Below are 18,090 nucleotides of genomic sequence, written 5' to 3' on the forward strand. Positions count from 1 at the left end.
AATGGGCGACTTCAACTACTCCATTAAACTGGGAAAAGTTCTCTTGTATCAATACACTTAACACAATGCTTTCTGGAATTCATTAATTCCAATGCTCTGACCATCTCATTCTTACCCCCAGTAGAGGTAGAAACATCATTGACCTGGTCATTACTAACATGGGCAACCGCTGCTCTACACCAATAGTAAACTCCTTCCTGGTTAGATCCGACCACAAACTAATCATCTTGGAAATCCACATCCCTCCCATCCCAAACAGGTAACCACAATGAAAAGCTTCTCCAAAGCTAATTTTGGGCTCCTAAAAACATAGGTGGCCAACTTAACGGCACCCACAAAAATGGAGAATAGTTGCACGACCGCCAAATCATACACCAATGCACTGGACGAACACGTACACAAATGCATGGATCTTGCCATACCCAATAGACCTATGCTCTCCTCAAAAATAAATAAATAAAATAAAAGGGAAGCCAATCTGGTGGTCCCCCTGCCATAAACAAACTACAACAGAAGGAAACTGACACGGAATAAGGCGAAATCCCAAGACTAAAAACACTCCCTTATCAGCCTCAACAAAATGAGTCCTCTAAAGCTGGTAATGAAAACAGAATTGCAGCAGATAGTAAAGACAACCACAAGGCCTTCTAAGTCACCACGGCAATACCCAGACTTGCTCTGAGCTACTGCACAATGGTACCTCTATACCGAGCCAACAAATATCACTGAATCTGTTGGCCAGTATATTAGCAATAACTTTACCCCCCTAGGACCAATCAATACCAGTAGATTGCTAGGCACCCAATATTACTGCTGCACAGGTTAAAAACAGCACTGCCCAAAGCTGACAATACAGCTTCTACGAGACCAGTCTATCCCCAGCTGTGTTCTACATGGACTAGAGAGTGTACTGGCACCTCACCTGTGTGCCTTGTTCAATCACAGACTCACCTCAGGCTTTGCCCCTACCGAATGGCACACTGCTACAGTCATCCCTCTCCACAAAAAAGAGGAGAGACTGCAGACCGCGGGAATTATCACCCAATTAGCCTGACGAGTGATATGCAAAGCTATGAAATGCATCATCGTGGACCTAATAAAAAAATATAGGGAATCTTCAAACGCTGGATTCTACACAGTTCGGTTTTGTGATGGGTACATCATGCCTGGTCGACTTCTTTGAGTCAGGTCACAAAGCTGTGGATGAAAGCAAGGTGGTTCATACAGCCTACCTTGATCTGGCCAAGGCCTTTGATACCATTCCCAACTCAGGAATCTTAGAAAAAGTCACCAAGCTAGGCATCAACCCCTGTATCACCGGGTGGGTTGCAAACTTACTCACAGATGGAACCCACAGTGTGAAAGTAGCCAACTGCCAACCAGTCACGAGTGGAGTCCCACAGGGTTTGGTCCTGTGTCCTCTCCCAAGTGACATCTATTTCTCTGAAGTCCAGGCCAACACGAAGGTTCTTTGGCTGACAAAGTTCGCAGACGATTGCAAGATGGGAGCTATTAACTCCCCAAGTGATGTTGACATCCTACAGATAGGCCTCAAATGACACAGACTGGCATCAGAACCACGGCCATGAGCTGAAGGCCAAAAAAATGTGTAGTCATCCTCCTTGGAAAAAACACGGTTCCAGTGAATTACCACATTGATGGTAGTCCACTGAACACAGAAGGCGTCAGATATCTGGGAACACAGGTTGACAGCAACCTCTCTTGACCACCACTTTGCCGCTGTGGTCAGAAAGTCTTTCTATGGGGCACATCTCATTACTAAGGGTTTTGCATCCAGGAAGAAAGAGGTGATAGCTTTCCTCTACTCTTCCCTCATTAGGCCAATCAGAGCACAATGCCCCATTTGCCACGTACCTCACTAGACACCGTGCAACTGGAGGCGCTGCAAAAGTACCTCACCAAGAGGATCCAGGCCTTAAACACGTGTCCTATATGGACAGAAACTATTCGCAGTCTTATATCACCTACTTAGTGGCATTCTCTGCTTGACTTAAAGCCATGTCTGACCCAGCTCTGTTAGAAATGCTACATCAAAAGAAATCCAAATCCCTCAGCACCACATGCTGCAGAGACGTCAACCTCATTACCACAATCAAAAGAACATGCTGGAGGGACAGGTTCATAACCCAGCGACTGCCAGTGCTATAAAATAGACTTCCCATACATGTCAGAGCACCTCACTGGCCCTCTTCACCAGAAATCTTGTGTGTATGGGAAATAGAAAATCACCCTGGGTATCGCTCCAGTGGCTCTATTCGACAGACACTAGGAACCAAGGTCAGTTGGCAAGATGCCAGGGTAATGCTATAGGCTAGGCTTGTAAAGGCTCCAGGGCTATTAGCCTAGTACACACCTATGAACATGGGCAGAAATGTGGAAGGTATCACCACAAACTACAACTACACACTAAACCACCAATAAAAAAAAAGTGGTAAGAGCATCATTGATTGGATCTTAAAATACTATCATCGGCACTGTTTGGGATAGGAGGCTAGACATTAACACTCAAGTGACAGCAACTGCAACCCTACATTAACATGTACCCCAAATCCAATGTGGAAAAAAAACTCCCTTGTCACACTAAAACAAAGTTACTGGAATAAAGCAAGTTAAAGCTTTAACTCTTGTTTTAATGAAGCATTGCTTAATCTTCTCAGTACCACCTTCAGCACCAAGTTAAAGGATCAGCACCGCTGTTAACTTGTTGCACATGCCCCTAAGATAGTGGTTAGAATGGAAACTCAACCATATGCCACAGACAATCTGTAGCTCTCCAAAGCAAAGTGAAAGGGTGAAGGAAATTATACGGAACAAGAGGAGCTACTTGAAATACACCATTCATACAAGCTGCAATTTTGCCAGTCAAAAAAGCAAAATAAGCCTTACCCCCCCAAGCTTTCAATCTGTATTGTTACTTCAAAAAATAAAAACTACCCAGTTCCACCCACATCTCTCAAGAGAACAGGCAACAGCAACATTAAAATGAACAACTTCTCATGTCTTGGCATGGTGTCATACCAGAGGTTCTTTTCACCCATGCAACTAAAGTATTAAAAAGGAAGAGAAGTCAAAAAGGTCCAAGAGAGAAAATTAGCATGTTTTAAAACAAGAAAGGCAAAGACTAGAAAGCAGCAAGCCTGATCACAGCAACATGCTGCAGTAAGCAGCTAAATTGTCAGTTCATTCCAGTTTATCCAGATGTTAAAGATTTTTCCTCATGGAGTAAATCATACCATAAGACCTTAAAAGTTCTAAGAGCACAACTGATCAGACAATAACACACAAGAGACCAGAGACTGACGTTAAAACAAGACTGAATATCTTGCCAAAGGTATAGAAAAGAGGACAATTCCAACACTGATAGGAAAGCCAAGAGTAGAGGATGAAATGAATAACACTTCTAACCAGCAAATTTAGGACTCTGACTCAGGTTTGAGAAAAACAAGCATGGACCAAGGAACTGTTTGGGTAGTTAACTGGAAGCCTAACATAAGCAATGGCAGCCATCCTAATGTAGTACAATAAGTATTAAAAAACACAAATGTTAAGGCAGCACCTGGTTTACAGTATAAAAACTGATGCCTGCATTCAATGGACATTAAAGAAGGCAATGACATTACATTAATAGTTGTACAGAAAAAAACACACCCATGCTAGATACCATACAAAACAGTGGGACACCTGCAGGTGATTACTTCATAGGAAGTGAAAGGATATAAAAGTAGATAACTTGCAGATGCGAACTAAAACTAAATACCAAATAATACACAATGGCATCCTTCAAGATGTCATCCACCCCCAGTTAACTATCAAATTGACACATACCTAACAGTCAACCTAGTAGTTAGGGAAAATGGTGTTATCCAAAGACAGTGGATGAAGGAAATGAGGTGTTATTACCATGACCAAGAGAGAGGCGTTACTACCACAACAGAAGAACGGACAGGAGTTACTACCACAATACAAGAACGGAAGGTTTACCAGGCAAGTCTGACTAGGACAGAGCCAGTTTTCAAGAAGCCCTGGGAGAAACGCTCTAGACACTTCTCTGGAATAGGGGAGGGAACCCATACAAACACAGGTAGGACATGCAGACTGCACAGAGTGCGCCAGCTGCAAACTGAACATCTTGCTGTGAGGAGACAACCACCGCACCACACAAACAAGGTAGGTAAGCAGGGAAGAATTTTGCTACTGCCAGAACACTGGAAAACCTAGAAACTTATTATAAAATATTTTTATTTGCCTCAGAGTAAAAAAGTCAACAGTTAATGGGAAAAATAAGATCACTAGGGAATACGACTAACACAAAGATTGGAATACAAGCAGTACATTAGATATGAGCAGTGGCCCAAAGAAAAGGTGCTTGCAACCAGAGGGGGGATATGTAGGGTAGATACTTTTATGGATGGCCAGACATATGCAGAAGAAACCAAACATTTACATATCAACCAGGAACAGGGGGGAGTTGGTCTAGGCTTGACAAGATTTGACTCAGAACATGAAAGGGCAAATATAAACACACCAAAAGCAAATACTGATAATTTGTCTTTTGATTAATTTAGAAGACACTGCAGAGCAAAATGTTCCTGGTGAGAAAGTCAGGAGAAAAGCCAACAGAATATTTAAAATAGTCACCATCGTCTGGGGAGAAAGTGTACAACTATACTATGGGAGAAAGCCAAGAACAGGAGCAAGACAACAGAATCTGGAAAGAGACCTGGCTCAGCAAGTGCAGACCAGAGAAAATAATAACTACAGAACCCAAGAGAAGCAACAGGTCAAGAAGAAAGCAGAAGTTAACAGAATTGAAAAAGCAGGGATAGCAAAGGCCACAAAAACTGGAAAGGCAGACAGGACCAGCAATCTACAAATTGGGAGCCTGATAGGAGATCCTGGGAAAGTATATTTTCAGAGTCTATATGTAAGATGCATAGTATTGGGCTCCCCTGCATACCCCCCCCCCAAAGTAGGTTAGGCAAACACCAGCAGAAAAGTAAAGTTACTTTCACCCACCACAACAGGTATTAAATCAAGAAAAACGGGCAAATTGTAATTCACCAGGATGGGATGCCAATAGAAATTTGGAGGGAAACAGGGTCCTGTTTACACATTTTCTAAATTTTACAGGCATGAGCCACTTGTTTTCCGATATATGGTTAGAGGTACTGATTTTTAAGAATAGGGGTGATGTGCAGAGCTGTAGTAACTACAGAGGGATTAAATTGATCAGTCACAGCATGAAGTTATGGGAAAGAGTAGTGGAAGCTAGGTTAAGAAGGGAGGTGATCAGCAGTATGGTTTCATGCCAGGAAAGAGCACTACAGATGCAAAGTTTGCTCTGACAGTGTAGATGGAGAAGTACAGACAAGGTCAGAAGGAGTTGCATTGTGTCTTTGTGGACTTAGAAAAGAGTGTCTAGAGAGGAGTTGTGGTATTGTATGAGGAAGTTGGGAATGTCAGAGAAGAATGTTAAGAATGGTACACGATATGTATGAGGGTATTGTGACAGCGGTCAGGTCTGCGGTGGGAGTGACAGATGCGTTTAAGGTGGAGGTGGGATTACATCAAGGATCAGCTCAGGGTCCTTTCTTATTTGCAATGGTGACGGACAGGTTAACAGACAAGATCAGACAGGAGTCCCAATGGACTGTGATGTTTGCAGATGACACTGATCTGCAGTGAGTGTAGGGAACAGGTGGAAATGTGCTCTAGAGAGAGAAGAGGAATGAAGGTCAGCAGGATTAAGACAGAATGTGTGTGTGAATGAGAGGGAGGATAGAGGAATGGGAAGGATGCAGGGAGTAGAGGCGGATGAGTTTAAATACTTGGGATCAACAGTTCAGAATAATGGTCGAGTGTGGAAGAGAGTACAGGCAGGACAGAGTGGGTGGATAAGAATGTCAGGAGTGATTTGTGACAGACTAATACCAGGAGTGAAAGAGGTGGTCTACAAGAGGGTAGTGAGACCAGCTATGTTATATGGGTTGGAGACCGTGGCACTGCCAAAGGCAGGAGTCAGAGCTGGACACGGCAGAGATGTTACGATTTGCACTGGGTGTGACGAGGGTGGACAGGATTATGAAGTATATTAGAGGGTCAGCCCAGGTTGTAAGATTTGGAGACAAAGCCAGAGAGGCAAGATTACATTGGTTTGGACATGTGCTGAGGAGGGATGCAGGGAGTATATTGGGGAAAAAGATGCCAGTTAACAGGAAAAGAGGAAGGCCCAGGATAAGGTTTATGGATGTGGCGACCCCTAATGGGAGCAGTCGAAAAAAGAAAAGGTTAGATTTCAGTGTATTTTATTTTAAAATTGTTGAAAAGATTTATCATCAGATGTATAGACTTGTACAGGAGTTTTGTTTTTTCTTAAAGAAAAAAAAGTACAAAAGATTCATAAATTTAAACATAGTAGAACCAAGTTGTCAACATAAGGAACTAGGCAAACTGATAAATACATGTACGTACTTTGTGCAGCTTTTATTAGAGATCATAAGAAATCAAACAGTAAAATTATACAGTATGAAAAATTACATTTACTATTTTCTCATGCTTTACTCTTTTTTGAAGAGTCTCTCAACCGTGGCCTGCTTTTTATTCTTACTACAAAGTTAAACGGACAAAGCACTCTCAATGCTGGCTATACCACTCAGCATACCTGTGTATTTTTCCACAGCAAAATGACCAACTGCATTAAAAGGTGCCAGACATCCTCTTCTTTTGGAGGATCTGCAATTTCTGCATCATCCTCACTTCTTCCACTTCATCAGCTGCTTCATGCACTTACACTTCACTGTAATTCGGTCAACATCTCGGAGAACTGCTTTTGGGTCAGGTTCATTACAGCTTGCCACATCATCCACCACAACAAAACCTTCAAAATCTACTCAGAGTTCTGGCATGGGAGATGGACCGATGGGGCCAAAACATTATGCTCTTGGGTTGCGACAAATCCAACTTTCTTGAAAAGACTTCTGCTTGGAATAAAGTTCAGCCGGAAACTATACAGAACTGATCCAGGAGACAGCATCCAGCATAAAATATGCAGCAGATGAACTTGCTTCCACAGGTGGACCACAGGTTTGTGTTTTAGTAATGCCTCAGTATAGGAACCGGTGCATTTTAAATGTTTTGATTATGCTTGGTCAAGTTGTTGGATTTTTGAGGTTTTGTTTGGAGACAAATTTCAGTGTCACTTTTAGGAGACTATTCACTTGCTGGTGTTCAGGACAGCTGCCTACTGTCAGCAGACCAGTTAATTTCTTTGCCGATACCCCTTACCCACTCCTTAAATTGGGCACCAGTCACCCATGAGCATTTGTTTCATCTCCAAGTGACTGGCAAAGTCAGGGACCGTTCCACAAATTTTTTGAAGGTCACTCCTCTTCTAAAAATAATGTGCGATAGGCTCATAGGTAGGTACTAGGCTATCTGCCCGAAGGCATTTATAAGCCTAGCCAGAATGTGTTGGCTTTCACCACCCCCTAGATTAGTTCCCTGTGCCTCTGTCTAGCAGAGCCACTGAAGTGATCCCCGGGGTTGTTTCCCATCCACTAGTCAAGGTTTCTCTTGAAGAGTGCAAGCAAGGATCCCTGCCAAATGTAGATTGGAATCTTGTTCCAAAGCATGGGAAGTCTCAGGGACAGGAATCTATCCCTCCAGCACGTCCTATTTATTGTTGTGGTGATGTTTATATCCCCAGAGCGTGTGGCTCAAAAGGATAAGATTTTCTTTAGGTGAAGCAAGTCCATCAATTCTGGGTTGGACATGGCCTTGTATGTCAGGCAGAGATCACCTCTGAGAAGGCGTTATGCAACTGAGTACAGCTGGAGTTTCTTCAGTCGAGTTGCATAGCGCATCTGTTTGAGGCCAGTGATCCTCTGAGTGAGGTACTTCTGTGGTCTTTCTAGCTGTTGTAGGCGTCTTGTAAGGTACATCCCAAATGGAGCACTGTACTCCATGATGGGTCTGATGAGTGATGAGTAGAGGGGCACAATGACCTCTTGATCTGGATGCAAACCCTTTTGTGATTAGGTGGGCCACATAGAAGGATTTTCAAACCACTTTGGCAATGTGATTATCAAAGGAGAGATTACCATCTACTTGGGTCCCCAGATCCCTTATTACATTTTCCGTATTGAGGGGACTACCACCTATGTGGTAGTTTGTGGGTACTTTGTTATTTCCAAAGGGAATAACTATGCACCTTTTGGCATTTAGCTTGAGGCCATGATTTTGACACCAGGCATCAGTTTCAGTGAGACCCTTTTGGAGGGTGTCTGAGTCAGCCAGCGAGTCAATTATAGCCCCTAGTTTGCAGTAGTCTGCAAACTTGGTCAGCCATAGTCCTCCTGTGCTTGTCTGTACCTCTGAGAAGTATATGCCGAACAGGAGGGGTCCTAGAACTGAGCCCTGGGGAATGCCACTTGTAATCAGTTTAGAGTCAGACCTACTAGCTCCCGCAACTCTCACCATGTGGGTTCTGTCCGTGAGCCAATTGGCAACCCATTTTGTGATCTAGGGGTTATGTTCAGGCCGGTGAGCTTGTCTATAATACCAGAATGGGGAATGGTGCCTGGGACACCGTCCGGTCCCATCAATGCTGTGTTTTTGGCTTTGGAGAGGGCTATTTTAACCAGAGTATGATTTCTGGGGCTCTACATTCTTCTGGTATGGTTACAGGCCCTTTTGGGGGTGAAGTTTGTACCGAACCTCTCTACCAGGATGCTGGCAATATTAGTTGGTTCAGTGTATTTTGTGCCATTCTGCACCAACTCAGAGCAGATCTGAGCATTGCCACTTAAGATTCTTGACATAGCTAAAGAATGCCTTGGTTATCTCTGGAGTCATGGGCATGTTTTCTTTCAAAGCTAGCCTTGGACAATTTTATGAGGGATTGTAGTTTCTTGCCGATACTGATCAGGGATGTCTTCCCATCTTGGGATTTCACCCTTTTCTGTACTAGTTTCCTCCTATCATATAGCTTGTTTATGAGAGGGGTCCACCAGACTGGCTTCCTTTTATTGGAGAAGGGAGTCTTGGTTTTGCTTGGCATAGCATGATCCATGCATTCTTGTAGCTGCCCGTAGAATGCATTAGGAAAAGGATTTTGCAGCTTGGACAGCGTTATCCTTTAGCATCGGGGCTTTGAAACTTTCCACCACAGTCTTAAGTAACGTGAAGTTTGCTTTTGAAAAGTTTTTCATGGTGGTTTCCTTGCTCGGGGGTGGGGGCAGAATGTGGATATCCAAAGTGATTTGTTTATGTTCAGATCTAACCAGCGAGGGGTTGACCTCCGGTGTGGAACACCAGTCACCCTTGTTGGTGGTGACCAGGTCCAATATGTTGTCACCTCTGGTGGGAGTGTTGACCAGTTGTTCCAGGGCGTTTGAGTTTATAAATTCTAGGAAATGTTGGGCAAGGAGTTAGTACTTGAGTAGGTCTCCCAGTTAATGTTTGGGTAGTTGAAATGACGCAATATTAGGGTGTTTGGTAAGACCTTTGTTACCCGGTGTTTCCAGAAATGCGGAATGGGGGTCCTGGGACATAGTGGGTGATCTGTAACAAGCTACAATTTGAATTGCAGTTTTGCCCATTGTTAGGTGCATGTGGATAATCTCTGAAGCATTGTGCTGTGCCACTAACCTGGAGGTGTGGGTATCATTGATGAATATGGATACTACCTCTTTTGGATTTCGGTCTGGGTTCTGTGGCCAAAATGTATGGTACGAGTTGTAGCCTGGTAGTGCTGGGGTGCTCACTAGGTTTCTGTTACTGCACATATATTGATTTTCTCCATACTGAGGAGCGCCTTGAGTGCACTTCTCCTTATTCAGCCTAGTGAGAGTGGGATGTCAGTGTGCCTGACTAGAGAGTCGCCTATTACTAGTATGGTGGGTATGTTATTTTGCCTTGAGGGCTGAAATTGCGTGGCACACTGGTTTTGTGCTTTATGGTTTGTGTTGGGGGGTGGAGGCTGCTTGGATGTCTGCTTTGGAGGGCTCTGTTTTTGCAGATTTTTATTTAGAGCCTCCAAGTATGTTTTTGTGTGTTTACCGGTGCTGGTTTAATGGGTCTATGAGACTGGTGGTGTGATGCCAGTATTTCCCTTCTCTTCTTGACTGTCTGATCCAGTCTTGGGTTGGGAGAGCTTAGCCTCCAGTTTGGCTGTACAATTGCATTTCTCTCATGTATTACTGTTTGGTGGTAGGAAGAGAGGGTTGTCTGTGTACATGAGGCAGTTGTTACATTGCCTCAAAATGCCCAGATTCACCAGTTGGACTGGAGAGTACACCTGAAACTGCCCTTTGGACATACCCAGATAGGTACAGTAAACCGATTTACTGAATGGCTGGTAAGGTCGAATATAGAGCCTTGTCCTTCTGTAGTGCTACGGTTTATAAGCGCTTGCTATGAGTTTTGAGATATATATATATATATATATATGTATATATATATATATATATATGTATATGCTATATAATATACATACAAAACAATATATATATATAATATAATATAACAACACAATATAAACAATATTATAAGAAAACAATAGAAAACAAAATAAAAATAAAAAAAAAAACAAAAAAAAGCCAAAAATCATCAGTCTTCAAAGTTCTAACAGCACAAAAAATGCAGGCGGCACTCTCCAAAACTAGGATGGCTAAACCCTCTCAAAATACTGGCCTGGATCTAACAATCAGTTACAACAAAGGCCCCAATCAGCAGGCCTCTATCTGGTCACATGTGCACCAATTTCAGAAGAACCTATTCAAAAATCAAAATATTTTGTTCAAAATATCCGTCTGGGAATTTAAATAAATAAAAAAAAATCATGATCTGAAGAAAGAAAAATGATAAATAAAAATTAAAAACAAAAAAGAGTAGGGGCATCTTCCTTCCCTTGCTTGTGGGGACTGACAAGTGAGGAGTCATCCTCTAAAACCCCTTCCATGTTGATCAAGTTTCATCTAAAACCCTTCCCTTCCCCCTTCCTTTCCTCAAAAAAACTCAAAAAATGGCAGCTATGAGGCTTACAGGATAACCACTAGACAGCAACATGTCTTTCAAAATACCGCTTTGATGCTCAAACTCCTCACCTAGTAACCATATGTGAAAACGCGACATACTGTCCTTTCACCAAACCCCTCTTCACATGGTCTGAGTGGTTACTCTGGTAATGTAAGAGACTGTTGCATGTAGATTTTCTAAATAAAAATCACTGACCAGCCACCTTCTAGCCAGGTCTTTAAATGAACATCCAAATTAATGTTGCTGCCCCTGTAAGTATGTATAAATCTAAGAAAGGCTGTTGTATTATTTATGTAAACTAAAATAACTTCCACACTTTGGGGGTCCCCTCCCCAAATGAAAAAGAAAGTCTATATCTATATGTCTATCTCTATCTCTCTATATTATTATATATATATGGAAAATAAAAATGCCAATTGTCCTTGAAAACAGATCCCAATAAATATTTGGGTTCCCACACGAGCATTGCGATATTTGCAAAAATGGGGGCACAACAAGCCCCCATAGCAACCCCCTTCTGCAGGAAGAATTGTCCCACGAAAAAAACAAAGTTGTTTTTAGAACTAGTTCCATTAAAGCAAACTAGAACCAATCCATTGTTACTAAATACTGTTCTTCAAACCATTCTAAACCAATCGAATGTCGTATATCACTGAAAAGATCATCAACTGTTCAAAAAATAAATGATTCAATTTGCTTAAAAAATGCCAAGAGTCAATCCCCACATGCTGCTGATCCTTCAATACATTTTTCAATACCACATCAATATATTTCCAAATGAAATGGGTCTTTGACCCAGCTACACTGACAATGGGCCTCATATGAGGATCATACCTGTGCGTGTGTATTTTGGGGACGCCGAAAATATTTGGCATCCTCGGGTATTTAACATACAAAAAATTGCATACCTCAAAATCTATCTGGCCCTGGTCTAACAAATCTTTCAAGGCCAAATCAATTTTATGGTGGGAGATGTCAACATAGTTGACAGAGACTTCTTCATAAGTAGTCTCATCCAACAACAGCTCATTCATTCTATTGTTGTAGTCAAGTTTTGGACATTATAACTACTCCTCCCCTTCTACCGGGTTTCATTACCCGTGTAGTTTGCATCAGAAATTACTTTAACAACATTTCTTGCGGATTTAAATTAGATGGACCTTGATTGCCTTTACTTTTCTAAATTCACATTGGATGTAGAGGTCAAACTCAGACAGCACAATGTTCACCTTTACTGAAGCACAGAAATTAATCTACTTCCCTTACTGATGCATTTAAAAGCCAGTTGGTAGCAAGTCCATTTCTTGACTGAAGGTTTTCAAACCAGATTCAAACACCTTTAGTGCTAAAATGTTCAATCAAAACACCTAAATGCAAGCACAGACAGAAATAGCTGTTAATCTGGAATGGACTTCAATGCTACAAAACATTACATAAGGAAACCACCACCTTCTCAAATCTCGATCACATTTCCACAAAATGTGTCTATAGAAAACAAATAGACCATGCTAACTGTGTACTAAACACCCTAAAACTTCTGCACAAATTACACCCCAAAACAGAAAACTAGATGTTATGCAAGCAATAATGCCTAACAGGGTGGTATATTACAAATACACTGCCCAGGGGTGAGGGCAGCGAGTCCCCAAACTCCAGGTGGAGATTATGGAAGATCTTTACATGGACACCACCACCAGATTAACCTAAACAATACTCCAGACTTCAGAATAAGAACAACTTGTATGTTCTGACTTCTACGTCCTACGTCATCTTTTTCCTCTTAGTACAAATTTCAGAGAAGAGACCAATAACTCTAAGGAAATCAGGAAACTCCAGTAGCAACTGAGATTGTAGGCAGACATTTTCAAGGCCTAAATGAACGCTTGAGTCATGGCTTTTTACCCCCCCCCTGCTTTCATTAACAACTTGCCTAAGGAAATTTACTGGAAAAACAATTTGTATTTTTAAACTGAAGCTTCTACCGGGAATAACTACATTTCAATTACAGAATTATGTACACTCATTCAGCAAGGTCATTCTCGAGTTGGCTTCCAACCCATGTGAAGAAATCTGGGGTAAGCTAATCCCTAACCATATTCAAAGTAACTTGGACCAGCTGATGGGAAGCTGCATATTTGCTCTTGGTGTAGCACGTATGTCCCCAACAGGCAGAGGCAGCCAGTAAATGCTAAGTGTGTACAAACCTACATCGAAACTATAAAACTCACGTCAGCAGTATTTCGATAAATCGGGGGTAACCTTGGCTACACTCAACATCTCTCAGACCAACATTTGCACTGTATTCCATAGAAAGAATCATTTAAAAAAATGTTGCACTTATAAAGTTAAACTAAAAAAAGTTGGCTCATCTATGCAATGCTTTTGTTCTTAATGAATACGTATCACTAGATGTGCCACCCCAGAAATCACCTAGACAATATTACAAATCTTAACACTGCAGCCATCTAAATCTAGCACAGTACCTACTATAGAGCTGAACAATAATTCTTAAAGCAGAGTTACCATCAGTATAGCCTTTTGGCAGAGTCATCACAGCCCCATCACCAGTAAGGTTCAGAAGACCATCGTGAGAAAAACATCATTTGTAACTCTGTAAAAACTGCTCTCATGCTCAGCTAAAACACCACATGTAAAGTGGTGAAACAATGAGCACAACATCAAAAACTTGTCAAACGTATTACCACTGCTACCATTCCTCACCCCCCCCCCCCAGACCTCTATAGAACAGACATCAAGGTGTAGTAAAAAGGAACTACCTGAAGTGCAGATTAGTAAGTTACTTCTCCCACAGCAACAGTGAAAACAGCCCAACAATGAACACTACGCTATATACTGTGATGCAAACACTGATAAATCATGATGTAGCATAAAAAAAATCCCACGTTTAAGAACTGAGATCACTACATGCACCCAACAGGATGCCAGGAAAGGAGAACCCTACATACAGGAATATATTCCAATTAAAAAAGCCACAGACACTAAGGATTCCACACAAAGTTGGCACACTCCATTTCTTCCTATTAATATATACAAACACATAACAGTACTACAGAAACAAAGTAACCACACAGCAGCACTACATGTTCCCCACCACATCTGCGCCACACTGCAATGCCATATGAAAACAGAGTTGCCATCAGTAAAGCCATTTGGCAGTGTCACCAGAACCATATCAGGGTTCAGAAGACCATCGTGAGAAAAAACATCATCTGGAACTCCGTAAAAAAACACAGCTCATGTATTAAACTAAAGCTCCACTGCACACAGCAGTAAACTAGTTAAGCAATGAATGTTCAGTGATGTTGTACTTTACTGGCTCACCTACAGTTTCGAGCAGGAGTGGGCATGGTTAAATAATTGACGATCGAACCCGAATATGAAATAAGGCATGATTGGCATGGCATGCATATTAGCCACCGACACTAACTCAGCTGCTCATATATATTAATTGTATGCATCATGCTAGGGGCTAACATGCATAACATGCCAATGTCTAATATACCCTTCCTTTGGGCGAAGATTTAACGTTAGTGTGTCATGCAGCATTACACTACTAGGCCGCAGTTAAACGATAAGAATGAAAAATTTAAACAAGACAAACACATGGAACTAGAACGCTTACAGCATTACACTACCGGTCGGTATATCCAAATAGCAGAGGGGCGTAGGGTACAGTGCTCCCACAGGTGTCCGTATATCCAAGTGGCGGGGCCGCAGCACCCCCACAGAGGTGCAGAGGGCTCACACCTTCAAAAGTGAAGGGAAAACATGTAAAAGGATGTGGCAATTGTGTTTAATTATTCACGACTGACATGCTTTTCTGGTTAATGTTGGTTATTCATGAGAACAGAGACACCATCTAGGGCGGATTTTGGGGCGGCGCTTCTACTGCGCATAAGGTGAGCCAGTCAAGTAAAAAATTGACTAATGTTCTTAAGTGTAGTGATCTTGTTTAACACAACCTACACAACTAGGAGTAGTTGATTAAACCATAACACACTCAAGACCTTAATGACACACATCAGGCGAAGATGAAATAAACTGAAGAGCAGATTAGATTAGCTATCCCTAGATTAATAGAAACAGAACCCAACAATGAACACCTCCACTGTACTTTGGGTTACTAATGACAGAACCTTTCAGTCAACAGTAGGTAGTGACAAACACTGCGGCACACCATAACAACTGTTTACACAAGTGGGGGCAGTGCTAACTTGACCATATTTGGGACGTCACAGTTAAGTGTGCTGACTGACACTTCTAAATGTTTTATTCTAATAACACAAAAAAGGTTTAAGTTTAATATCTGGGATTACTAACTTAATGTGGACAAAAATTGCAAACACCCAGCAAGAAAATTGCCCCCCCCCCCTACAATTAGCTTTGGTTTTCTAGAGCTAAAATAAAATAGCCAAAGCCACAATGGCTTTTCATCTCAGATCAGCAGACTGAAACTGGATACCTGGGAAAAAGAAAATATTACAATTCAAAATGCTGGGGGGGGGGTTTGAACACTAATACATGCACCATACATAAACAGTAACTGGTGGTGATGAACAGGTTGACAGATGAGTTTAGACAGGAGGCCCCGTGGACTATGATGTTTGCAGATGACATTGTGATATGAAGTGAGAGTAGGGACCAGGTTGAGGAGACAATGGAGAGGTGGAGATATGCTTTAGAGAGGACAGGAATGAAGGTCAGCAGGGCTAAAACATATTATATATGTGTGTAAAGGAGAGGCAGGGTAGAGGAATGGTGAGGATGCAAGGAGTAGAGCTGGTAAAGGTGGATGAGTTTAAGTACTTGGGATAAACAGTTCAGAGTAATGGTGAGTGTGTAAGAGGTGAAAAAGTACAGGCAGGGTGGAATGGGTGAAGAAGAGTGTCAGGAGTGATTTGTGACAGACTGGTACCAATAAGTGTGAAAGGGAAGGTCTACAAGAGGGTAGTGAGACCAGCTATGTTATATGGATTGGAGACGGTAGCATTGTCAAAAAGGCAGGAGTCAAGAGATGGATGTGGCAGAGTTAAAGATGTTACTTGCGCTGTGTGAGACTAGGATGGTCAGGATTATCAGTATATAGAGGGTCAGCTCAGGTTGGGCAGTTTGGACACAAAGCAAGAGAGGCGAGATTGCGTTGCTTTGGACATGTGCTGAGGAGGTATGCTTGGCCAGGTAAGAGGAAGGCCTAAGATGAGGTTTACGGATGTGGTGAGAGAGGACATGCAGGCGGTTGGTGTGAAAGAGCATGATGCAGAGGACAGGAAGAAATGGAAACAGATGATCCGCTGTGGCGACCTCTAACGGGAACAGCCGAAAGATGATGACAATAAACAGCAACTACAAAAACACTACACATTTCCCAATACTTCTGCAACACACCCCACTAAAATACCACAAGAAAACAGAGCTGCCATCAGTAAGACCATTTGGTAGTGTCACCAGAGCCCCTTCACCAATAAGGCTCAGAAGACCATCGTGAGATCATCATCATTTGGAACTCTGTAAGTAGCTGTCCCCTCTAATGGCCCACCCCAATCTTAGCACTATACATGTACAGCCACTGCTCTAGTCTGGTCAAAAATACGCCATGCAACACAAACAATGCAACTAGCAGTACCAAAACTACTTATAGTGCATCCCAGCGCTATAATAAATAAGATCGAAAGAAGACACTGGAATTATGAAAACAGAATCAGAAGATAAACCCCGAAAAGAAAATGATCTGGTACCAGATCTGCTCTCAGATATCACGACTAATAAATTTAACACCTAGTTCTGCAGCAGTTTCCAACAAAAAGTCAATACAGTGTAAACAGCCATGTTTGCCAAGAATAAAAAGACCTGACTCAAAAACAACACAGGCGACTACTAGACAGAGCCCAGAGCAGTAACAACCAATAGTAACTATTACAGACTACCTAATGCACAGACACGACGGTAGCAACACAAAAGGGTCTCGTAACTGCAAAACAAGGACACTTCAAAAATAATAGCTCAATAATCCAAAATTAACAAAATAACCACAAGCATAAAAGACACGTGGCATATGAGACAAAAGTCATGAACAGACGTTAACTTCTACATAAAAGATAAATATTTACGACATTCTACCTTTCCACATATGCGCCGCCATTAACCGTGCGGCTAAACTTGCCTCCTATAGCCCAAGGCCCGACGTCCCACTCTGCTAAATAACAACCAAGAGTCCTAGCTGAAGCTGGAACTGCTTTCTGGACACGTGCACCTCTAATAACTTCTCAAAGCGCTAAAAAGGCACAACCAAAATATAATATCCTGTTATACTTAAACTTCCGTCTATCATTACCACATACACAACTTTAAAAAACGAATAAATATTAATATTTCAACTTCAAAGAGTACTACTACCTTACCTGTATATCCGCCATTTTCGTCTCCCGGATAAAAAGGAAGTTCGTTGTTCCCGCGAGATAACATTATGCGCGTGAACTTGGAAAGGACATGACGCAGTAAACTACGTGCGAAAACCTAACTATTTACAGATAACGGTACGGTGGAAAAGTGTGGTGTACAATGTTTAAACCACCGATTGTAATTTACGTGTGTGTGTGTGTGTGTGTGTGTGTGTGTGTGTGTGTGTGTGTGTGTGTGTGTGTGTGTATATATATATATATATACACACACACACACACACACACACACACACACACTTATTCCTATAAACTTGTACATAGACTTATATGTTATTTGTACTCTCACTACTTTCGCAGATACTTAAAGGAAATTACGCTATGTCTATCATTCTCTTTCAACAAAGTTTATATCAAGTTAAAACGTACATGGGATGAAACAATACAAAGAAACAACATAACTCAATAATATTATGAACCCAAATTATTATAACGTTTATAGATTACAGTGATTGCAGGTGTCAACAAATCACCGTGCAATGTGTCAAACTACTATAATGCATTTGGGTTCGGGACTTTGTTAGTTGGGCTGACTGAGGGCTGTTGCAAAAGGGTG

General features: G+C 41.8%; 1 protein-coding gene and 3 non-coding genes across 4 annotated transcripts in view; all 4 read right to left on the minus strand.

Moving 5' to 3' along the window:
• Window positions 1–17,613, minus strand: part of RPS11 (ribosomal protein S11) — a 173,661-nt gene extending 156,048 nt beyond the window's left edge. The window contains exon 1 of the mRNA XM_044059430.1: window positions 17,478–17,613. Coding sequence (XP_043915365.1) covers window positions 17,478–17,492 — 15 coding nt within the window. The 5' untranslated portion in view covers window positions 17,493–17,613. The remainder of the gene's footprint in view (window positions 1–17,477) is intronic.
• Window positions 13,578–13,666, minus strand: LOC122791858. Its single transcript, XR_006363214.1, has one exon. It is a non-coding gene; the product is annotated as a small nucleolar RNA SNORD35 (small nucleolar RNA).
• On the minus strand, window positions 14,207–14,293 carry LOC122791856. The gene has a single exon (XR_006363212.1). It is a non-coding gene; the product is annotated as a small nucleolar RNA SNORD35 (small nucleolar RNA).
• Window positions 16,490–16,581, minus strand: LOC122791859. The gene has a single exon (XR_006363215.1). It is a non-coding gene; the product is annotated as a small nucleolar RNA SNORD35 (small nucleolar RNA).
• Window positions 17,614–18,090: the final 477 nt, after the last annotated feature.

The sequence above is a fragment of the Protopterus annectens genome, chromosome 17.part0 (genome assembly GCF_019279795.1).
Source record: "Protopterus annectens isolate FY-2018-M chromosome 17.part0, PAN1.0, whole genome shotgun sequence".
Taxonomy (NCBI): Eukaryota; Metazoa; Chordata; order Ceratodontiformes; family Protopteridae; genus Protopterus; species Protopterus annectens.